This window comes from Dermacentor variabilis, chromosome 1, assembly GCF_050947875.1.
Source record: "Dermacentor variabilis isolate Ectoservices chromosome 1, ASM5094787v1, whole genome shotgun sequence".
In the NCBI taxonomy this organism is placed as follows: Eukaryota; Metazoa; Arthropoda; class Arachnida; order Ixodida; family Ixodidae; genus Dermacentor; species Dermacentor variabilis.
Window position 1 is genome coordinate 166,334,984 of NC_134568.1, and position 24,688 is coordinate 166,359,671.

A 24,688-nucleotide genomic window follows, 5' to 3' on the forward strand; every position below is an offset into this window, starting at 1 on the left:
GAAATTCTGCCGATTCACAAGAAAATGGTACGAAAAAAGCAGACGACAGACATGGATTACTGCGGTGCGCCGAGTGAAGTAAACGACTGGCAAACGAAGCGAGCGCGTTCATTAATCACTCCTGAGTGTATGACGGTTTTTATATGTAACCCACATGAATTTAAAAATTACTCGGTACATAATTCTTTTATTCATATAAAAACTTTGAGTTGTTCGACGAGCGCTTGTCTTGTCTTCTTTCTCGTGTTTCGTTTGTGTGTGCGCTGCCAAAAAATGGAAACCACTTCTGTTGTATGCGCTAGCAGTGGCCGAAGTTCACGCGTGCCGAGAAATTGAATACATGAACGATGCATTGAACATGACCGGAGTTCATTCCCGCTTCACCACTGCGTCGCTCGATCGACTTACTGGACGATACACGCCCGCGTCTTGGTCGCGACGGCATTGCTGAAGCAGGAATGATTACTAATACTTTCAACTTCCGTCTCTTGGGCACTGTTAAAAAATGGCCAAGCTGTCTACATTGCTGCCTCTATTCCATATTGTAGGGGACGTACTAGTTAAAGTTGTGTGCGCATGTCGTACTTGTGCTATGCAGCGATATATTTTTTTTATTTCCGCACAGTGTCGATGGAAGTCCGTTGTCGCCATCAGAGACAACACGGATTTATAGCAAACATTGTGAGACACTGCAAAAATGACTAGCTCGTATGTGCCGCATCGTATGTGCTGACGATTTTTCCAGCGGCACATACGATGTCGTTTACAATTACCTGCTCAGCGTCACTTACACGGTTAAACAGACGCTGCCTTTTTGCAGCCATAAAAATAATCGTCAATCGTATCGATCTTCTTAAAGGTAAATAGAAGCGTGTACAGTCTGTTTCACACTTAGGGGAAAACTCGGAACGTATTGCATCGCGATGCGGCAAGCAATGGAGTCGTGCGGTGGCAGCAGCTCGAGCAGGCGCAGGCGCTCGAGGGGCGGAGTCGTGATCTGCGTCGTCTGCCACGGCGGCACGCGCTGGCCGCATTGTCGGGAAGCGTGCTACTGTCAGGGGCAGTGCACGGATTTCATCGGTACTGCGGGAGCTGAGCTTATATTCTTTACTAAACGTTGTGCGAAGCCTAACTCCGAGGCAATGAAGGCATTGGCGATAATGGAGTTCCACAAACTTCTTTTGACAGCATGCTAGGTTTGTTCTTTCGAAAGGCCGGGGTACTGAGCGCGTGCACGTATATTTCTTCACTGTGTGTGCTACCGTAATAAGCAGTGACAAGACGCACCAAGATGTGCGCGGAACGTGCTCAGTCTTTGTTTGACTCGAAAGCAAAACAAAGCACTCAACAATGATAACTATGGGGGTCGAACACGATGAAACAAACGGATACGATTAAAGAAATGTTTTAGGTTAGGACAATGAGCCGGAAGTGATTTTTCTCGACAATCATTCACTACACCAGGCAGACCCTGCCCGCCGGCGGTGAATCGGACACGTCATGCTCGGAACTTCAGTTAGTATCTCGTCATGTCCCCAGCGGCAGCGATGACAGCGCTCAACGTGGAAGGCAGTGAAGTGTAGAATGACTTGATCAGGGATGTCTTCATTCGCAACACGTCTCAGTCGCTGACAATGGTGGATCGAAGCCTATCCTCGGGGGCGACTGATAGAGGGGATGTTGCGCCAGTGATACTTTCAACGAGCCCCAGACATTTTAAATGATGTGGGCGCGGGGATTGAGGCGGCCACTCCAAGAAAGTGACTGCTCGCTCTTCCGGCAGTTCTTGCACAACAGGAGCAGTGTGGATCGGCAACCTATCGCGTTAGAATATACAGTCGCCTTCCAGAAACGGGCCGTCAAGAATGTATGGAATCAGTACGTCGTCTATGACTGCCCTGCACCTTTCAGCGATGAACTTACCTTCGAGGCGTATCAGTGGGCGTCGCACAACGCTTAGTAAAGAATACCGGCTCATTTCACGCAGTAACCATGAGATCGGCGCCCTGCAACTGACAGTAGAACGCTTCCCGACAATGCGGCCAGCGCGCGCCGCCGTAGCAGACGACGCCGTTCAAGATCCCGCCCCTCGAGCAGCTGCGCGAGCTGCTGCCGCCTCCTGACTCAAGCGCTCGCCGCATCGCGATGCAATGCGCTCAGAGTTTCCCTAAATGTGAAACAGACTGTAAATCGCCCTTCGAATGATATGTCCACGCGCACACACGTAGGCACACACCGCGCGCGGCACGAAACGTGCCCAAACACGCGCAGTGCAGGAGGCAATCAAGGCGGTGCGAACGAGAGATGGGAGAGGGGTACCACCCGCTATTAGAATTTTGCTTCGCATGCGGCGCTCTCAACGCCTAAAGCCCCTTAAACTTCGTAAAGTAGTGCCACGCTTTGAAGAACGCCGCCTCCTCCTCCAGCGCTCTGGCCGAAGCCGACGCCGCGTCGCTATTGGCCTAATGGCATCACGTGGCCCCTTGCGCCGGCTTCGTTTGTTTACAGTCGCGCTTCAGTGCCATCTTTGCTCGAGAAGCGGCGCTTGTTGGCGGCATTCCTTCCGTTCCTATTCTGTGTTGTTTTGATCTTGTGAACGCCTCGAAGGATGTTTTGTGGCAAGTGCGACGTCGCTTCACGTCATTTTCTGTTACCATGACCTGCTGCGCGTTTGGATGCCAATATAGCTTTAGCAAAGGCAAGAATATGTTCGCGATACCTTCCGGTAAGCGCAACGCGTTAAGAAGGAAGACATGGCTTCACCGAATCGGGAGGGAGAACTTCCGACCTACTTCCTCCGCGCGACTATGTGATGTAAGTTGTGGCTCTCTCACAGTATTGTATGTGCCAGGCTTGCGTATTGTGCTACGGGCAATAACGTAGTAGATATTGCACAGTTCACTGTGCATGTTGTCATTTGTACGCACGCTTTAACATGATTTTTACGCAACGTCTGCTTTGCTTATATGCGCACTACGTGGTCGTGTTAGTAATATTTGGTGCGCTTAATTGTTTTGAACGCCAACCGGCTTGAGTTCGCGGGCACGCGAGGTTGCGTGCGATAACGTGATTACGAAATTATTAAAGATTCAGCGCAGTCCTTTTGATAAAATTTCAGTCTCGATCATGAAAGCGCCTCGGGAGAGCAACTCTCTGCCTTTTGTGGTTACTTACTAGCCTTCTTTAGATAGACTAGCTTTGTTTGCCAGATTTGTTCGTGTTCCTCGTTGGCGGTCGCCCGGTGGATTTGCGATACAGAGGCACCGATGAAAAGCGTGCGTGCTCTCCCGAAACCGTGTTACGCGGTGCGTTCGTCGTCGAGCGACCGCATCATAGGTAATTGAGACGTATGTGCTAATTCGCGTGAGCTTTAAAGTGTGCGAAGCTTAAGATGCGGCGGTGGAGCCCTCGCAAAGAAAACGTGCGGTCGCCCGCCCGTTCCCTGGCTGGTTTAGTCATCGTTCGTGCTTAGTCGTTAGCTCGTTCGTTCGCACGCTCGTTTAGTCGTTTGCTCGCTCGTTTAGTTCGCGCGCTCATATAGTCGTTCGCTTGCTCGTCTATGCCACTATTAGTTTCAACAGTCATTATGCCTAATTGAGACGCGCTTGCTGTAGGACTCTTAGGCTGGTGCGTTTATTTACGCAATGAGACAATAAATGGTGCACACGGACTTTTGACTGCAAAGGCAAATCTGTAATGCATCTATGTGAAAATAAACTGTTAACTTGCAACTCGAATGTCGTTTCATATCATTTTAACCTATGGATAAAACATCATTTCACTTGCCGCAATTTCGGCCGCGTCATGGCGGGGAGATTCTTTGCGCGATCATGACTTCACTAATAAAGTCATGTCTCGCAAATGTTACTTCGAAGTGAGTGCAACCGTCCTGAATGCATGCACCTCAGTGCAACTCGGTTCGCGACAAGTACGCCACTTAGTGAACGGACGAACCAACGCACGATGAAGTGTTATTCGTGATAAGTCATTACCCTGAAAAAAATTACTGAAGGCCACAGTGGTCTTGTTTGAGATTGAGTCAAGCATTGTTATCGCGCTCCCGCTTCGCGCACTAATGCTAAAAACTCATTTTGTTGTGTACGCACAGTCCCGACTCGATGATCGGCCGCGGTATTTCTGTCGGCGTTGAGACACGAGAAACACAATAGCACCAGTGCCCACCTCTGAGGCTTTGCGCGCGCTTAGATTGGCAAGCACGCACGTTGGCGGCACTGTAGCTTGTAATACACTTTCGAACCTCCAGAGCAGTGATTTCCATCAGCCTTTGTAGGTCATAGCTCATACGCGCCGCGAATTCACATGGTAAGGGCGGCGCGGATTCTTTAAGCTGAGGGCTTGCTGGAAGCCAAGATGTTGTCATTCGATGGTAAACGTGTTATTTACAACCATTCGCAACAAGATCTTGCGACACGCCCTGGACAAATGTTGCGTACCTAATTGTAGGGCACGCGATACATTTGCAGTGGTTAACGCACAGCGTTAACACTCCTTCAGATACTTTTTTAAGAAATAGTTATCAAAAATTGAAACAAAAGCTGCCGTTACCGAATTTGTACAAGCATCCGACTAGAAATTCTATGCTGTACACGAAGTTACGCGGAGCTGGAAAGCCAACGTGAACGCCTAAAGAGCACTGCCTTGCTATGCGTGCATTCACTCTGCGAAAGGTCGTCTGCTGCGCTCGAGCATCGTAGGCGGCGCCATGGTCGAGGAGGGAGCGTCAAAGAGAGGAGAAACAAGGAGGAGTGAAGGCGGAGGAGGAGAGTGGCACTACTTTACGAAGTTTCAGGGGCTTTATCAACGCCGGCGCAGCAGCGCCGCTCTCGGTGCCGTTCTTGTCCATGACGAGCGGCATCGGAGTCAGCTGTGGTATAGAAGACGACGACGAAGGCGCGAGCAGTAGCACGAGCGCGAGGGGCAGTATGGGAACGCTGGCATGACGAGCGGCATCGGAGTCAGCTGTGGTATAGAAGACGACGACGAAGGCGCGAGCAGTAGCACGAGCGCGAGGGGCAGTATGGGAACGCTGGCATGACGAGCGGCATCGGAGTCAGTTGTGGTAGAAGACGACGACGAAGACGCGAGCAGTGGCACGAGCGCGAGGGGCAGCATGGGAACGGTGGCATGACGAGCGGCATCGGAGTCAGCTGTGGTATAGAAGACGACGACGAAGGCGCGAGCAGTGGCACGAGCGCGAGGGGCAGTATGGGAACGCTGGCATGACGAGCGGCATCGGAGTCAGCTGTCGTATAGAAGACGACGACGAAGGCGCGAACAGTTTTATTGCTCCGGAAACTCCCTCCGAACTCAAAAAGTGCGGTTATTATAACAGATTCCTTTTCGGTCTGCACTTCGCTCACAGCTTCATCCAATTCGCCACCTCTAAAGACATTTCTAACATTAGTTCCTCCACAGTTGAATTCTCTAAAACTATTATGGGTACCTAGTCACTGTGGCTTACATTCAAATGAAATGGCAGACTCATTAGCGCGAGCATCCCTGAGTGCATGGACCTATAATGCCGGTTCTTCCATTAGTGGTGCACATAACAGCAATTAGATATAGAAAATATTCAATTCATAGAGATGTCAATGAATCAATAACAACATAGGCAGAATATCAACACCTCAAATTTCCGTGGAGAATCCAGTGGTGTCCATCAAGACATTCAGAAGTAGCGATCACGAGATTACGCTGCCGTGTCCCTCCATTAAACCTATATTTACACAGGATTGGTCTGACGCTATCGCCTCTGTGTCCATACTGCCAAGAAAGAGAATCACTAGATCCCTATTTTTTGGTATGTCGACGATACAAATTGTTAAGAAAAAGACATCTAGAACTTCCGCTTGCTAAATTAGGATGAATGTTATCATCAGAAATCATACTATCTTTAAGTGCGTCAGTTATAGGGGTCAGCCACAGGGACGTGTTTGATGCCGTTTGTGGTTAATTCGTTTCTTTTGTATGTTTCCTTTTCTTTCTTTTTTCTCATCGAATCTGTAACACTTCAAAAGGAAAGGTAATCGTTTCAGCACGCAATTTCTTGGCCAATCCCCCTGTGTGAGTATGAGCCATAACATGAGGCCTACATCATCATCATCATCGTCATCAGTGGCACGAGCGCGAGGCGCAGTATGGGAACGCTTGCATGACGAGCGGCATCGGAGTCAGCTGTGGTAGAAGACGACGACGTACGCGGGAGCAGTGGCACAAGCGCGTTCGCGCGGTTACGAGGAAGGACGCCGACGCTCAAAACCCAGGAACGGGTGCCTAAGAGCTGCGCTCTAAAATGTAATTGCAAAGTAACCAGGCTAACCACTCGGCGCCCACTCAGTCCGCTATTTGTGCGGCGCAACCCCTCGCGTCTGCACTCGGGGCAACCTTATTACGCGGGTCGAGACGCGAAAAATCTTTTTTCTTCATTTATTCATCCTTGTTCGCCTGCATCCCATACCCCTGCATGCCCTGAGGAATTAACCCTCACATTAAAACAAAGAAAAAAACTTTGTACAAGTGGTGTCACGATAACAAGGTTTCAAGCCGAGCATTCTAACTGCAATGCCACAGCTTTTTTGTTCAATCAAAATGACACATGGCAGCGCTTAGAAGAAGAAGAATTTTATATCACCCCCACCCCCCTTCCAAGACAGAGTTTACAAGGTGACCACATGGGTCCTTACGACGACCAGGCTATCAAATGGGCCTGTGCGAAAAAAAAAAGTCAGTAAAAATGCTAAATAGCATTTTGCTCCAGCACACGCAACAGTTTGTGTAGTTTGTGCCTAGGACTGCTTGAAGCGCTTGTGGGGTGGCTCTATGGGTGGGACCTGCTGGGTGGCCAGCGCCTGGAAGGCCTCTGCGACCAAGTGCGGCTGCCGGTGGATAATGTTCTTCCAGCCCGCAGTCTCTGCAACACGCGTGGCATGTCTGGCGTTGATGAAATCAATGGCACGTGCTTTTAGCCGATTAGCGCAGTGCATGTCAGCCAGACTGAGCACCTGCGCAGCTGTATCAACAGATAGATTCGACCACAGGGCCTCCTCACACATGACCTTTAACCGTTCTAGGGCGTACTTGTCAGCGGCAACCAGAAGGTCATCAGCCATGCTGTCAAGGTTGGGTGCTTGGCCAGTGTAGATGAACCGCAGCATTTCACGTAGCACCTCATGGTCCATGTCTGTGATCTCCACTCGACTCTGCTTCTTCTCTTCCATCTCGTGCTCAAACATGGCCGCAAATACCGGAGAGCGAGCCGCGAGGATGGCTTTGTGTGCATAGAATTCCCGGCCATTGACGCTCATGATGACATCGCTAAACTTGCGGCTCTCAAAGAGGTGCCCAAAGTCGTTGGACAATCGGCATTCGGGGACCTTGAACTGGATGACGCTGTTCTGTCCGGAGATGTTCACAGAATTAGCAAGAACACATACCTCGCAGGAGATTGTAAGCTTGTCGTTTGGAAGGAGTCCAGTGGCCTCGTTGAGCAAGTCTCTTCGAATAAACTCCTTGAAGCCCCAGTCCTTGCCAGGAACAAAGGCGAACGCCTTTTTGCTGTCCACAACCTCGGCCTCTTCCTGCTTTGCGTTCACGATGGAAAACTTGAACTTGGCACGAACTTCACTCTTGTTGCAAGATATAAGCAACAGGAACAGGGACAGGTAGTCCTTGCTCCCCTCGTCCAGGCCTTTAGGATTCAGCTTTAAGCACCACTTGAGCTTGTCGTTAGCTCCCGCAGAAAATGTCGAGCTTCTGAGCACTTCCCCTGTCTCTTCCCGGCAAAAACTGAAGTTCTTGATGGTCCACATGTAGGAACACTTAATCACTCTCACGTGAGTGTAGCACCAGCTCTCGGCCACGGGTGCGTCGACCTCGCTCTGCGGAGGCGGATTCGGCAGGTGGGGAAGTGCCATGGGGCTGGATAACTCTGGCCGTACCTCATCGGACGCGGCAGCGGCAAGGCGCCGCGACGACGGTCGGCCCCTTCTGTCCATGGCTGCGGCCGGTAGGTGCTTGCAGGGAGTAGCCTCGCTGACGGCAACACTGCTGAAGGCGGTGACAACGCTGGGGCTGCGGCTCAGCGTCCACCACGGGTCGACTGACCGAACGGCCACGTCAGCGCCGGGATCGCTGTCACCAGGCGTTCGTTCTGTTCACGTGCAGCACGAGCGAGCTTCTGCTTTCTTTTTTTTTAACAATGGATGTTACCCACTGCAGAGGACTGGCCAAGAAGCAGGTGGTTTTACAATTGTTTTAATAAGATGATTAGATTATAAGAATAATAATAACATAATAAGAATAAGATTATAATAAGAGTATTAGAGCGTGTGCTCGTGGTCGTGACACTGTCGTGGCCGTTCCGTGGTTGCGATTCCAGCTTCGTTGTCCGACTTTCGTCATGCCGTCATCCTCACACAGTCGTCATGCATTCGTTGTCATATCTTCGTCGTGAGGCCGTCGTGGTCGTTAAGTCGTCCTCACTCCAGCCTCGTTATTAGACCCTCATCATGCTGTCGTCGTCACGCCATCGTCGTCGTACAGACTTCGTGATACAGTTGTCGGCACATCATACTCGTAATACACTCGTCGTCCTCGCACTATCCTCATGCCGATGTCATGTCATCGTCATACAGTCTTGATGCCGTCGCGGTCATCCAATTCTCTTCGTCATCCAATTCTCGCCATGCCGTCGTCGCACAGTCGTCGTTTACCAGTGTCGTCGTCATCACGCTGCCATTTTAACGTAGTCGTCACTTCATAAACGTTGTCCCACTGTCGTCATGCCATTGCAATAACGCCTTCGTCGTTCCACCGACGTCAGTACTTCGTCATTCTATCGTAATCATGCCGTTTTCATTCAATTTTGATTGTTCCGCCGCTGTCATGCCATCGTCGTCATTGCATCGCCGTCACGCATCCGTTGACATGCCGTCGTCATCACCCCATCGTCGTCATGCAGTCGTTACCATACCAGTGTCGTCATGCCTTCGTCGTCACGCTGTCATTTTAATTTTTACCACTGTCATCATTTCAGAAACGTCATCCCATTGTCGTCATGCCGTTGTCACACCGCCTTCAGCCTGTTTCACATGATGCGATTTTCGTCGCACCGGAAGTACGATTTCCGTCGTTTGCGACGAAAATCGCAGTCGCAGTGCCGACCCCCAATTTTCGGCCGCCACCAACCGGTTGGTCGCACAGTCGCAGCGATCGCTGCGATTTGCTGTCGAAATTGCGCGGAGAGCTATCATAGAGCTATTTCACCGGTTTATTTTGGAAAATGGCGTCTCGCACTACAAGAGCAATGCGCGGATACGTGGATTGCCGAATTCGGTACGTACGCGAAGGGAGAATAAAAAAAACTTGTACTGCAGATTCCATTCTCCGATTTCTATGCGATTGTTGACACCCTACACAGCAAATGAAGTGCATTTTCACGTTTGCTTCGTACTCTTTGCGAGTTGTCAGTACTAGGAGGTGCTCGATCCCCACCTGACGAAGAGGTCGTCACAATTTTCTTTTGTTGAGTAGCATGCAAAAATCGCGCTTACGGAGCAGCTTGAGTTATTTCAACCTCGGCAAGGGCAAATGACAAGACAGCAAAGTACCCGAAGTGTCAACGTCGTGCTGAACGCGGTACCGTTCAGCTGCATTTTCTTGTCGGTTATTCAAGAGTGAATTTCCCGATGCATCTTGAAAGGTTATCTTACCTCACTAATTAAATTTGACAGAACAAAAGTGTAGGCTATCGTAATGAATTTTCTACGATAGCATTAAATCCGTGGCTTGAATAAACAGCGTCGTTAATTTGTTTTCGAATATTACATGCACGTTAAGTTGCACCTGTTCTCTGCAGAATTTTTTCTTCTTGCACAGAAATAATTAAACATTGACTATATTGCGGACTTTGTATCCTTACTCCACCTGTATTAACATTTGCTTTGAAAGATAATTAACTCCACAGCTAGTAAATTAAATAAATTATTCGCTTGCTGTAGTGGCACAGTGACAACGTACCCTCCTGCACCGTCATGTAAAACTCGCTCAACAATGCGAAAAGCAGGCAAACAGCCTTTCTTGTGGGGATAAAACAGTAGAAAACGACACGTTAAAGAAAAGTAAATCAAAATTGTGCAGTGAAGTCAGCCAGTTGCATCCCTTCCTGTGAAACTTTGAATCTTTTAAGTACAAGCAGTTCTTGCACGTTCACAGCTGATCAAGTGTGCAGAAACACTCGTGCGTTACATGTTTCTAATAAGTTTGTGATCACATATATTAGTGCGTAAACCCATATAACGATATCCTCTGTGATTACTATATAAGTAATGAAATACCATGCGACTTGCAAGAACATATCACCCGAGGATTTCAGAACAAATTTCTGCATTTCAACTATACACAATATGTGGTTTATTCAATAAAGGACCACAAACTACTTTTTGTAATGACAAACTTATTCAAAATTTTACTTACATATAGGCAATAAAAAAATCTAAAGACAAAAATATTGTTCTTCAATTTATTCACCTGCCACTGTGGCTATTAGCGGCGAGAATTCGGAGTGGCGCCCTCTCGCGAGTGACGTCACGGCCAGGACGCCGCTCGCTCCGGTTCGCTCGGCTGCCGCGCGCGCTCGTTTCCTCCGTGCGTGCTTGGGGTATTGGCGGCTTGAGCCGTACTTACAGAAGGTTATTTGGGATTGTTTCTGCTGTCATGCCTGAAACGCAGTTTCTTCTTCTAAACCGCGTGAGTCATGAAAATTTGAGACTTGGATATCGCAAGCTATGTAGCGCTGAAGGGGTCTACTGGTCTTGCAATGCATATATGCGCCGCGTCTGTTCATAAATTTTGCTTAAAAGAAATGTCTGCAAGTTCAACACGTGAAGTTATTTATGATGCTCCTCTAAACACTTAACATTCCTTCATTACTAAAGTATGAGAGACGTAACACTTTACATGGAAAAAATACCTTGATATTTGGTGTCAACATTATAAATCCGTGTTAGAAGGACACTGCCCAGCGAAGCTGTCATCATGATTATTATTCCTCTGGTGAGTTGTTTTAGTCTAATGTGGCAACTGCATGTATTAAGGCCTAAAAGGAAGAGATAGGCGCACATTTTGTGTGAAAAGGTTTGGCACTACTTTCACCGTTCTCTGAAACAGGCACCCAGAAACGCATTGGCTCTTAACACGACGGCGCATCGTGTATAGCATATATTTACTTAACGAATACCATAACAGCAATAACATGAAAGAAAATTTCGTGGTTAAGATCGAGAACCAATCAAATGCAAGCGATCAAATGTGTCATATGCAGCCCTCAGTAGCTTTTATCGACGATATGGCACACCCCTCCCGCAACGGAAGTAACCGACTGTTATGGCGAGGCGCGCATGGTTTGCGAAACCCAGCAGTTCACTACAACTTCGAATTTAAACCATGAAGTAGCTCTTTACAGCTCCTATTACAATGCCTGTAGAATGCTCGAGGCACTACAGTGCAGTTTAGGCTGTGTTGAAATGGAAAATGCAAACATATTCTGCCTCACCATGTCTAGATCCAGCGTTGTTTAATTATACAAACCGAAAACTATCTGCTTCGTCAATGCATAAAAGAGAACCTCGCATGCCCGCCTCATAAAGAAGGCGCCACAAGCCTCACATGAACACTTGAACTGCACTGGGGAACAATGATATCTTCAATATGCGCCGCACTACTAATGAATGGGGCTTCGGCTCCTTGCTGGCTGCAGCGAACCAGTCCAAAAGGAATATTTCACTCAAATATTTGACCCGAGCAGCCTGTGTCAGTTCTCCAAACAGATTCATCATGTCTGTTCCTCAAGCAAGAACCACCAGTAAATTGCTCAAGTGAGTTGAACGTGTAGCACGGAAAGGGAATAAATATTGGTGCATTCCTTTCCGTGTGCTGCAAACAGCTTTAAGCTTCAGTCAGCATTACATCAAGCTGCCGCAACTTAAATTTAACCGGTGATAAACAGCCTAATTTTGAGAACCAGTTAAAAACGCAAGTGGTGCTGGCCGAATATAAACTGCAGTGGTAGTTAAGTCCTCGTGTTACAGCCAAGCGTTTCTGTGAAGAAATAGAAAAATTTGATATCATACCGTGAACTATTCGTCGTGAGCAAACATGTTTTAGCGGGTTAAAATCAAGATAGATGTTGTGTAAGTCATATATAGCCAGCGTTTAGGCGTTTAATTGTGACACGCGTATTGCACCATGGTGGGTATGGAATCTTAATTGGATTCTTATGTGCTGTGCTTTTGCATCTATGCTTCTATTATTCACGTGAGCTACCCCTGCAAAGCGTAGATCCGCGCATGAAAAACCCGTAATGGGCTGGTCTGAGCTCCCTCGGGTGGCACTATAGCGTTGCCTTTGAGAAATATATTGTCATCTAGGAAATAAGCTCCTTACATTACATTTTCATTGCATTTTCGCGAATGAAGACGTCGTCGTAAAATGTATATTTGAGAGGCCTGTCTTAAGTATACAAGCATTGGAAACGAGAGCGAACAAGCGGAAACACTGCAGAATGCACCTGGACACCGCCCGAACTGCAGCAGACGACAGGCGCGAGTCCGTGCCCTGACGTCACGCGAGCGGCGCTCGCAGCACCCCTCTAGGTCGTTCTCGGGACTAATAACATTCAGCTGCTAGCACAAGGCAAGGGGTTGATTTGCCAGCCATGTAAGTTGCATTTCGATGGGAGTCACAGGTGAAGAAAAGCTCTTGCACTTATATTTAGTTCATCACATTTTATTGAACCCTTAAGCTTCCAAATACTATTGCATAGGGGGGGGGGGGGCATGCTTATGCAAAATCTGACATCAATCGAAAGCAAAGGGCACAATTGTAAAACAACCATTTTTCGTGATAATTCGAGTGTGTAATCATTCATTGCATCAATATGTATTGTTCAACAGCACTGCACATATAAGCATAATCAGGTATAGCAAGTATTCTGTTAGGAAACTGGTTCTACAGATGTGTAAATGTCGAGACATGAATGCTCATACTACGTCGCACACATAGCACAAAAAAACCCTTTTTCAAGAGTTGTCCCTTCTGGCAAGTATGAGTGGGCCATAAGCAGCAGAAACTTTATTGCAGGGCATTGTGTAATACCGCTTATGATAGAATAAAGAGAGTGAAGAGGCTTTCAGCAGTAGTACCTGATGCTACTCTAATAAGAGGAACGATGAGCGAAAAAATTTCTGGTAGAGCACTCAAGTTAAACAGTAACTTTTTGAAAGACGGAAAATTCCAGGTGAGAGTTGGAGGTACATTTGTCCCACCCACACCAACCAACACAGGCATATTACAAGAAATGCTACAGCCTATGGTGTACTACAGTCTATGGTAAAGCTATCTTGTACAGAAATCAAGAATGATGCAACAAGTCCTCGACAACACTGCAGACTTTCTTGGCCAGTCTGGCCTCTTGCTTTCTGATAAGTCAGCTTACATCGACGTCGGAAGAAAGACTAGAATCAAGAAATACTCCAGATTGCACATTGTGCTCCCAATAGCTGGAGAAACATACCTACAAGTCAACATCCACAAATCCTTCGCTAGTGTAAGACCATGACGGCAGAGCCAGCACGTGGGTGAAACAATTATGCCATGCCTGGACACAAATTCTACACCTGGCGAAAAGAATAATCTTGAAATCGTGGGGGGTGGACGAGTGGATACTATGGAAAATCGCAGATGCTGTGCTTGTGTCCAAGGTATTGTACGGTATGAATTACCAGCAGCACACAAAAAAGACAACTCATCGAATACAAGCATCGGGTAATAACAGGTATTTCCAACTTTACCATACTTGAAGACCTCCATGAGAAAGAGGAAACAAACAAGCACCTAGACAGAGTAGAGTTGCAGCCTGCAGCACAAATTCTTAGCCTCAAGAGCTCAGAACCTGGTCCTAAAATACTATGCCAGCTAGCATATGAGATGCAAGGACTACCCCTCCCTTCAGAAACAACCTCGGGAGCACCTGACCTTGAAACACAACAGGCCCATACCGTGTAATATGGGGGCAAACAATTAGGCCAGGAGACTATATGCAACTGCCAAACACATAGAGGAGGTTGCTAATCATGAAGATGCAAGCAAACATCAGGCACACATAGTACACTGATGTGGCAATAGCAGTGTAACAGTAGTATGACACTACAAAAACTAAACCCCATATAAGTGACTACCATTCCAGGTCATCATACACCTAGAAAAGCGGAACTGAAAGCAATCAAAGCAGCACTTCTAGTGCAGATTACAGCCTGCACACCTGCATGGATTCACCAGAGACTGTCTGGGCCTGCACATCACACGAGAGTGTCAGGAAAATCAGGAGATTGACATGCGATTTGCAAGCACATGGCCCGAAATTAAATTACAGAATACATAGCCATGCAAATATTCCAGGACACAAGCGGGCTTATAAGCCCGACATAAGAACTGAAAACTGGACGAGTTTGTGTGTATTCATTATTAAATAAAGCGCAACAGATCGACAACGGACAAGAACGAAGCGCTCTGTGTGTTCACTTCGTTCTTGTCCATCGTATTTCTGTTGCACTATAGTTAATGAATTCATGAGGATGCACAGGGGAAGAATGATACCTCCGCCCAAGGGCCCGATTTCACATCCAAATCCACGCGTGCGCATGCACGCACACACACACAAATGTTGCAAGGGTTGCAAATGTTCTCTTTTTCCCGCTTTTATGTTTGGTTTCATCAAGCACTAGTTTTTATCCGATTTTATTGCTGTACTACTTTCTGGTAACATTTATAGATCACTGCATTTTCACAATAAACCTTTTAATTAGAAGTTTGCGTACTCTGTTTTTTTTTACTGCTACACACTATACATTCTTGCTACATTGGCCAAATAAAAGATTTTATAAGGTACACAGAAGCATCATAAGGGTCATTAAAGTGACTTGTTGCAGTCTAAAAAAATAAAGAATAGTCTGGTTGTAAATGGAACCAGAGAGCACACCCGCCGTGGTTGCTCAGTGGCTATGGTGTTGGGCTGCTGAGCACGAGGTCGCGGGATCGAATCCCGGCCACGGCGGCCGCATTTCGATGGGGGCGAAATGCAAAAACACCCGTGTGCTTAGATTTAGGTGCACGTTAAAGAACCCCAGGTGGTCAAAATTTCCGGAGTCCTCCACTACGGCGTGCCTCATAATCAGAAAGTGGTTTTGGCACGTAAAACCCCAAATATTATATTATTATTAACCAGAGAGCACATAGGACGAACAAGAAAACCGAGATGATCTAACAACCAATGTTTAATGTAAACACCGAGTAAATGCTGACTAACAAGCAATAAACCGAACATACACAAAAAGGAGAAGCAAAAATTAATGTGTTTCCTGACAGGAAATGCATCCATTTCTAATGGATGCCGTGCTGACAAGATTCTCCCAGCATTTTTAGATCTACAGCTTCCGTAATTTCTCTAGGCAGCAGATCTGCACAGAATGCTAGCTTCTTCGTCTACAATGCACGCTCAGATGTCGAGAGTGCATTGTAGAGGAAGAAGCTAGCATTCTGTGAAGATCAGCTGCCCAAAGAAATTATGGAAGCTGTAGATGCAAAGACACTGGGAGAATCTTATCAGCATGGCCTCTGTTACATCTTCAGAGACGGATGCATTTTCTGTTCGGATCTGCATGGACACACATCACTTCTTGCTTCTGTTTTTTGTGTAACTTCGATTTATTGCTTGTTAACCAGCGTTTACTCAGCATGTTCAATAAACTTTCATTTGTTAGCACGCCTCATGATCGTATTGGTCTCTAGGAGAAAGGTGTTCATTCTTTTTACAGTGAAGCTGTATATGCCTAGGCAAAACACTCATGGTCCGATTCCAAAAATCCTAGTGTAGGGGTATGAGCCATTGTTTAGGGGGGTGTGAGCCATTGCAATCATCTTGCATGATGGATGGAGAAATTCCTTCTTGGGTAGACATAGAAATGCTTATGCATTTAAAACATATGCAGTTATCTACGTATTATTGCAAGGAAGGGACACAGAGGGGCACGGGGACACAGAGCGCACTATGAACATAGTGCGCTCTGCTGCAAATTTATGGACATAGCGCGCTCTTGGAAATAATGTTGCCGCATTGAACACAATCATTCTTTATTGCCATCATGGTGGTAGAACTTCAGACAACTGTATATTTCATCTGTCTACACGGCTCCGCGGTAGTGGAGCGGCTGTGTGCGGGGTGTGGCTTTTCCGTGCTGGGTTTGCTGCGCTGACATGCATTGGCGCGTTGCGTCAACCGTGTTGCTGCTGTAAAATATAGCGAAATGTGGCGTGTTGCAGACGTTTACTCGTACCGTTGCTGAGTACACAAATAATAATGGGAGAAATGTGCCAAGCGTTTTAATGATTGCATTTTGTTTGCTCCAATTTCGCACCTCGGCTGCGGAGATTGTTTGCTAAAAATGCTCAATTAATATACCTCCCGTTGGGGCAACACTCATTAAATTCTTTGGACGCTTTCTAGGGAACGACGCATTGCGCTGGATGGTTGTAATATGAGTAAAATGTTGGCACATCAGTCTGCGATTGAGCTTGCTCCATGAATGTACCCAACCAAATTCGTACTGAGTAAACACGGCAAAGGGCCTTCCAGGTTCCTACCATATAATAATAATAATCATGCTTTTTTCTCACCTCATGAAGAAGGCAGAAGTGCCAGAGGAGCATTATTTTGTCACGTGATAAACTAAACTTATGTCAAAAGTGCTCCCCAATGTGTGAATGTGAGACTCATAACAAACAACAACAACAAAAACACATGCGGCGGCGTGTGTCGGCAGCGGCATGCGGCGGCAACGAGACAGCTTTCTGCAAGACACATGTAGGGCCTGTGAAAAGCGATAATTGTATATAATATTTGCTCAGTCGTTGATTGTACTTCTGGCAACAATCGTCATTATTTTTGCAGAACATTCTTTTCCCGCGGGCCGTCCTACTTCCGATATGCGGCTCTGCCGGCTCAATGAGTAATTTGCTCTGAGGCAAAATTTGCGACTGAACGCCCGTACACGTGCTTATCAAGTGAATCAACCATGTGTGCACGCAGGTAACTTATCTTGCGCTTTATTAGTGTGTAAATTGCGAACTTCCACTCCGTATATAATGTCTCCGTGGGGTCTTGGTTAAAGGTTACTTAAAATTCTATAGGTTACAATATAGAGGGCATACCTGCTGGCAGCAGATAAATGTAACTAGTAAACAGCCCCCGTCGCACTCAGTTTCGTCATTGTAACCCTTAGCATGAGCAATACAATGAAAACATCAAAAGGACGGACGGTGTAACCGCTATTTTATTCGTTACTCATGTTTATAGGTGCACTTATAGGTTACCAAGATTAGAGTGTATGCCAATTATAGGAGGTTTATAGTACAGGAGAAGGAATCAGTGGTACCAGGCCGAACAGTTACACGCAGTTGGTGCCTGAGCACTTTCCTCCTGAGCTGGGCTTGCTTGCTTTGCTTACTTTGCTTTGCTTGCTTGCTTTGCTTGCTTGCTTGCTTGCTTTGCTTTGCTTTGCTTTGCTTTACTTGCTTTGCTCGCTCCTCATTCCATGGCGCTTACCCTCTACAGGGGATTGGACAAAAAGATGGCAGTCAAAAGAATTTCCAAATAGACGGCTGGTTAAACAGAAATGGGCAATGGTTTCCGGTTCCTGACAGGTATGACATAGAGGTGATGGCGCCAAACCGCTGGCGATACCACTGGCTGTGGTGCTCTACTTCGTCCTTAGAATAACAATAATTTTGATAAAAACGCCATAGTATATAGCTACGAAAATGCTGCTTGCACACGGGATTATGCGCATCGGTGGCCAAAATTTTAGCAAACAAGTCTGCAAATACATAATTGACAAATTGTTAACTACCTTAATTTTATTTTGCAATAATGTTTGTTTATATTAGAAGCTTGAAGATAATGGTATTATTTTTGACTGATTCTTATAGAGTGCCTGCGTTCCGAAATAGTCATCATGAAATACATCCGTCCATCCAACCTGCCCCACCCAGCATCCAGCGTGCCTTGCAGACCTGTAGGGCAGTGGTCTTGCAGGTCACTGCAATGTACAGGACACTTCTAAATATAGGGTCTATTTATTTATTTATTTATTTATTTATTTATTTATTTATTTATTTATTTGTTTGTTTATACCACCATTTAGCTCATGTGTGTATTCCATAAAAAAATATGTGCACTACATTATTCTCTGTAAACCAAATGCAGGTCTACCAGAATACAGACGTGACTCTAGGAGATGGCGTCAATGGCAATTTTAGCTTCAAGTCGTTTGATTCCAACGTGCTCTCATTCATCGTCGCCTGCCCAGACGTGTACAACATTGAAGAAGGTGACGTCACATTCAACGGAACGCTGGTACCATCTCACCGGGTCAAGATGTCTATGTTCGCCACGGAACAGAAGCTCACTGAGGTTCGAGACTCTGCCACAGCATAACGGCTTTCCCTTCTGAGCCCCGCAATTTAGAACTGTTCTTAGAGACGCTCTCGTCAACGCTTTCTCCAGTTTCAATCATTCAGTCCCTGCTCGGTATTGTTGCACCTGGGTGTTTTCTGATACGTCGCTGGTGCTGAAATGCCTCCGTCGAGCTGCTGTCTCGTGTGGGATTAACAGAACGTGTTTGCATTAGTGCCCCCTCCCCCAAAAACGGATATAAAAAAAATAAAAGGCGCGCGACACCGTTATTTAACAGTGGCCACGCAACGCAGACGTTGCATGAATATACTACGCTGTTTGTGTCCCTGCAACACCCAGAACGCGTGTGATGCTGCAGGCGGGAAAGCCTACAACACAGGGAAACTACGGCTAAGACCAGAGGTTCCTAGACTTTTTAGCGTTCGCAGCCCACTAATACTCCAACGAATTCGCATCTCGGAGATAACCTGCCTAATCAACTCCGACATGTTACTTGAGGCAATGCATGTGTAACTTTCCTTCGCCCTTGTGGAAATAATCATGCTTCATTTTTCTTTTTTCTGGCCAATCTGCAGGACCCAGACATTGTGAACGTTGACTATGCGGTCAGGGCACGGAAAAGCAGCCAACGTTGCTCATTCATGGCGAGCATTCGCGGTTCAGTGCAAGAACCAAGAGTTCGCCTACGTGGATGGTTCCGCAGGAAGAAAGTACGTGATCGTTCCCTTTCCTTTTGTCTTTTCTTTTCTCTATCAGCTTGTATAGAGAGCAAAAACTTTGAACACACTGGAACACTTCGTCATCATCATGCATTTCATGGCATATGGTCGGTCTGGCAAAAGCAAGCCTTTCGCGCCTTTGTTGAATCGACCCAGAATACGATGAAAATATACTTCAAATTTGCTATATGACCCTTCCGAACATAGAACGAACCTACGTATTCGCTCTTACCATGGTCGAACATCATATGAAGCTTTTGGATTTATCGCAGAACCTTCATGTGAGCTCTTCGAAAATAAAGCAAGTCTACCTCTGTGCAGCGCTTGAACAGAAACGACATGCAACGAACCTAAATATCATTTCAACTTGTCGCTACCCATAGTTTTTCCACGCACACTGCATTGACTCTCAAATTTTCACAAACTACGGCGTTGTTTGGTGGTATATTTGGGTGGCCTGATGAGCCAGCCATATACAAGGTGTCCCAGCTAACTTTAGCCAGAGCTTAAAAATATGCAAACACCACATAGCTGGACAGAACAAAGGTATAATGTTATTTGTCATCGCTTGGAGATACACAATTTTTTTTCATTCCGCCTAATTAGATCATTAGTCTTAATTAATTAATCAACTTCTTAAGTATTATAATTCGATGAAAAGTGTCAATGGGAAAATTGTAGAGCGACATGAAAAACTCCCGATACAGTTCTCTGTTGCTCAATACGTGCTACATAAAAGTGTTTTTTCGAGCGTGAAAGAAGCCCGCAAATGCACGCAAAATTGCCGTGCGACTGCCCGCTCGAGGCACTTTGCGTGTATTCGCGGGCTACTTTTACGCTTGGAAAAAAACTTTTATGTAGCACGTATTCAGCAACAGAGAGCTGTATCGGGAGTTTTTCGTGTCGCTCTACAATTTGCCCATTGACACTTTTCATCGAATTATAATACTTGATAAGTTGCATAATTAATGAAGACTAAATATACAATTAGGCGAAATGAAAAAAAAAGCTACTCTGAGTATCCTCAAGCAACGGCAAACAACATTACTTTTGTTCTATCCAGCTGCGTGGCGTTTGCATATTTTTAAACTCTGGCTAAAGTTAGCTGCGACACCCTGTATAAAGTGTTCCCAAAGCATTTCCGGTGCAGCATCAGCTCTGCTGCGCCGCAGCATTCTTGTGCCGTACAAAGGATGGATCTCGCAGTCCTTTTTTTTTTCTCTCACTTTATTTTTTTTTTTTTCAGCGTGCCGCGCGCCGCATATTGAGTACAGCGATGAGAGGCGGCCTATTCATTCACACGGGCTGGCCGTATATCGAGGAATTAGCGCTAATAAGAGACGGACGGCTAAGGGAGCACTCGACACATGCGCTTACTTCCACAAATTGTTTTATTCTAAATATATGGTGCAGTGTTAAACACACACACACACACAAACACAGATGACGCTCGAGCAAATGGCGCATGTGCAGGGGGATCATTTTTAACTTGTACGGAATTTTGAAAAATCGCCTGTGACAGATAGCATAATTCTTCTCCTTGAGCTGGATTATTCAGAGAGGCGGATATTACTCACACGAGAAAACGAAAGACATATTCAAGTAATTAACAAAAAAACCACTAATATATATATATATATATATTGAATTAATTACTTTATGGCACATGTTGTAATTTACGAATTGTAGCCGGTGAGTTTGCAAGGCGCATCAACTTGTAATGAACCTCCACAATGAATGACGCCAGTTTGGAGTTATGCACCATCAAACTTGCCCTAAAAATACACTGTTCCTCCACTTACATTTTAACAAAACGCTCTTTCATGCACTGAGCCACAAAAGTAACTGGAACGCCCGTGTATTTCTTCCCACACTTAGGGAAATAATATCTCGAAACTGGTGTCATCCTGGAAATTACATTCAAGTGTATTCATCTTGAAAGTTCCCCGGCTACAATTCGTAAATTGCAAAATGCGCCGTAAAGTAATTAATTGAGAATGCAATTGTTTAATTTTTGTTAATTATTTGAATATGTGTTTCGATTTTTCGTGCTAGTAATGTCCGCCCCTTTGCATAATCAAGCTCAAGGGCAGGAATTATACTATCTGTCACAGGCGATTTTTAAAGATTCTGTAAAACTTAAAAATGATCAGCCTGTATGCCATGTGCACATCAGTCACCGATGAAAGATGATAACTCTTTCTCTGACAGAGACAGGGAAGGGATTCTCACGCACTGAAGATCGAGACTAATATTTTGCTGCTTCTGTTATCAATCTAACAAGACTGTCGTTATTTTTGACAAAACGACACAACTATGAAACAGTAGTCTACACCAACACGGGCTTAAATGTAGAGCAAATCAACCTTCACGACCAGAATTTACATTAACTGTCATTATGCTCCTTGCTTCTGTCAATTATAAAGCGTGAGGGGAAGCGAAAGGAGGTGGGGGGGGGGGGGGTTGCTCACACTTGACCTTGGAAGAGTGGTTGGGGGCATGCATGTGTTGCCGCACGTCATTTGTGCCAGGTATCCTGGTACAACAAAAATCCCGAAAAAAGAGGGGGGGGTGGGGGGGTGGATGGCACGTGCAACCGACAGCGCAACCTGCCTCGGAGTCCCTAATTTCTGCTTTCAAACGTAATTATATATCGACCACAAAAAAATAAAAGTCACCTTGTGTATACATCACTCACATGGACAACAACTTCATTGCACGGCTTCTTATGGCCAGCAACTCGGAATTTCTAGTTTCACACGTCCAGCTCCCCGTTGGAGGTCAGCTAGGAATGTGTACGGCTTCAGCAGTGAAGGTTGTCGGCGTGGTCCATCAACGCTGGTTGCGTGGGGGCCCCGAAGCGGCCGTATTCTCTGGGCTTACGACCAGGGCGTCGGCGATTAATCATTACTAAGAACGACTGCATTCCTATGGGGGCGGACTCCAAAAAACACACGTGTACCATGCATTAGGTGCACGTTAAAGAAACCCAGGTGGTCAAAATTAACACAGAGTCCCCCACTACGGCGTGTCCCATAACCGTAGTTCTGGTACGTAAAGTTCCAGAATTAATCAATTGCCACGATGAACGAAGACTTAGGCTAGGCTAACTATGCACACAACTTTCACCTCATTTCTAGACTAAGACTGGTACCTCGTTCACTATCGGAAGGGGATACTGGTAGAGGACAACAACGGCAACTGTGTTTGACTGGACAGTGGTCACGTCGACCGCGATGTGGTGTGAAGGGAGCGGGGGAGAAAATGGGTGAAACAGTGGATCGCAGTGCGCGGCCAGCTTGATGCCAGGGTGAATGAATATAGCCCAAGCTCACAGCGCCCGGAAAGAAACACGTGGTGTGTGCCTTCCGGCGCTGCAACCTCTGGACAGCAAAAATCGAGGAGGGCCTCTTGTTCCTGTCTGACTGATGAACTCTGTGCAGCAGTACATTGCAGGCTCTCCTAGACGTTGCGGAGGACAGCGGTCTCACCGGCAGACAAGCAAGCAAAACATGCAATGGATCAGTAATACTCCCTTATGGCAGAGGCTACAAGAGCCCAGCAAAGTAAAGCGAACAGTGCATAAATTCGCTGAAATCACCCATACAACACACCATAACAGCATACGTTTCAATAAAGAACAAGCTCAAAACAGGCATCGGTACCATCAATAAAGCACTCCATACCCGCCTCGGAAGTACGCTGCGGCCGAGGATGCTCGGCAAGCGAGAAACGAGCTGCGACTTGCGAAGCGGCGCGTGCTGCTTTCCCCCGCTGAGAGGATGCAACGTGAAGTCGAAGGGAAACGTCGTTGGCGCGACTCTGAACCCGCTGTACGAGCGCGCGAAGCCGCAGCTGAGCGTCGGAAACGAGCCGAAGAAGCCGAACTGCGAAAACAGCAACGCGACGATGCGAGACGGCGACGTAGAGAGGAGGCCGAAGCTCGCAGACTTGTCACACGTTTACTGCGGCTCGTTATGCCTTGCAGGATGTCTGACCCTTCTGATCGTATAACTTAATGCATTGCCAAGTGTGCATCAGGTTTTCGCCTTCACGTGTTACAGGAGAGTAACATGCTGCCGAACTTTTGCAGTGGCAGATAGTGGCTAAGTTAACCTCATTCTCTCCTACGCGGAGGCAGAATAATCACACAGTCATTTCTTCTTTGCTGCTTCACACCAGAACGAAAACACGGACACTCACAGCAGACTACAGCCTGCAAACTGGAAATTTCTTGACATTTGTCTCCTACACCATGGTTGGCGCGGAGTGTCAGTGATTTAGGTTCTTGCATAACTGGGTAATCTGCTGATCTGTAGTTTGCAACACAATGAATCAGCGCCGTGCACAATATCTCGCGTCTGATATCTATTCGGTGCTGACGACAACCTCTAAGCAGTCATGGTTAACTTTTATCGCACAAATATACACGTATTATCGTAAACCGTAGTTGCAGCGGCATCAACATTAACAGTGTAAACGGATACTTTACTGCCCTTTACCGAACATAAAAAAGCATGTGCGCATATTTTATGCATAACGAGTCCATAAGCCCCACAATAATTCAGTTGTGGTCTGCACGTGCTTTGCAGTGAAGACAGAGTTCAACAGTGCCTACCCGTGAGATTGGTTGTGGACTTGAAAAATGTTTTTCTCGCTTCAAACAAAATTTACTGGAATGAAAATTTCTAGACCACAAGCTGAAATGTTGCTGCAAATAATGAGCTATCTCGTGCATCTTTATTTGGAGGGCCTTAGTGCTTATTTAGGTCTGAACATCGTCAGAAGTGGACTTTTTTGGAAGCTTCGGGAGTAATTTTGTGTAAAAATGCTTAATTTGATTGTCTAACATTATTTTTAGCAGAAGCTATAGCTACTGGAAAAGGAAAGTAAAAAAATATTATGGCTGAAACAATGTTCATGCAAAAATATTATAGAAAACGCACAATTTTTATACTTTTTACTAAGCCAATTAAAGGCGAAAAATTCATAAAAGTGTTCACATGACGTCACGTGAAAGAACTCCGCCAGTAGAATATTCTAGAATAAGATTTGCCATTGTAGCTTGTTTCACACTTGAGTTTTAAAAATATTTACCTCCAACCAAAATTTGCTTCTTCGGGAAAACTTCAGTGCTTAGGTCACCAACAATGTGCGACGCAACAGCCAATTATCCCAATCTTTTCCGAGAGAATCGCCGATGGAGGGTCTGGGACGTTTCGCGTGGAATGACCCTGCACTGAATGTCGCGGCGGGGATATTTTGATTGTAGAGCCCCTCTCCAGAGTACCTGTCTATACGACCTGTTTTTGCCTTTTCTTTAGTTGGAACATACTTTTTCAAAAAATCCTGTGAGAGATAGCGTTGTTCCGCTTTTCAGACTGATATCTGGAAAATGCGGAAACTGGGTGCATGTTCAGGT

The 24,688-nt window shown here is 46.2% G+C and overlaps 1 protein-coding gene and 1 pseudogene across 3 annotated transcripts in view; one reads left to right on the plus strand and one right to left on the minus strand.

Moving 5' to 3' along the window:
- The window catches only part of LOC142587809 (calcium-activated chloride channel regulator 1-like), a 94,994-nt gene that overhangs the window by 55,958 nt on the left and 14,348 nt on the right, over positions 1-24,688 (plus strand). For all 3 annotated transcript variants that reach the window (XM_075699100.1, XM_075699092.1, XM_075699108.1), the window contains exons 9-10: positions 18,338-18,544; positions 19,123-19,257. In XM_075699100.1, coding sequence (XP_075555215.1) covers positions 18,338-18,544; positions 19,123-19,257 — 342 coding nt within the window. The remainder of the gene's footprint in view (positions 1-18,337; positions 18,545-19,122; positions 19,258-24,688) is intronic.
- On the minus strand, positions 6,627-8,371 carry LOC142572436 (speckle-type POZ protein pseudogene; annotated as a pseudogene).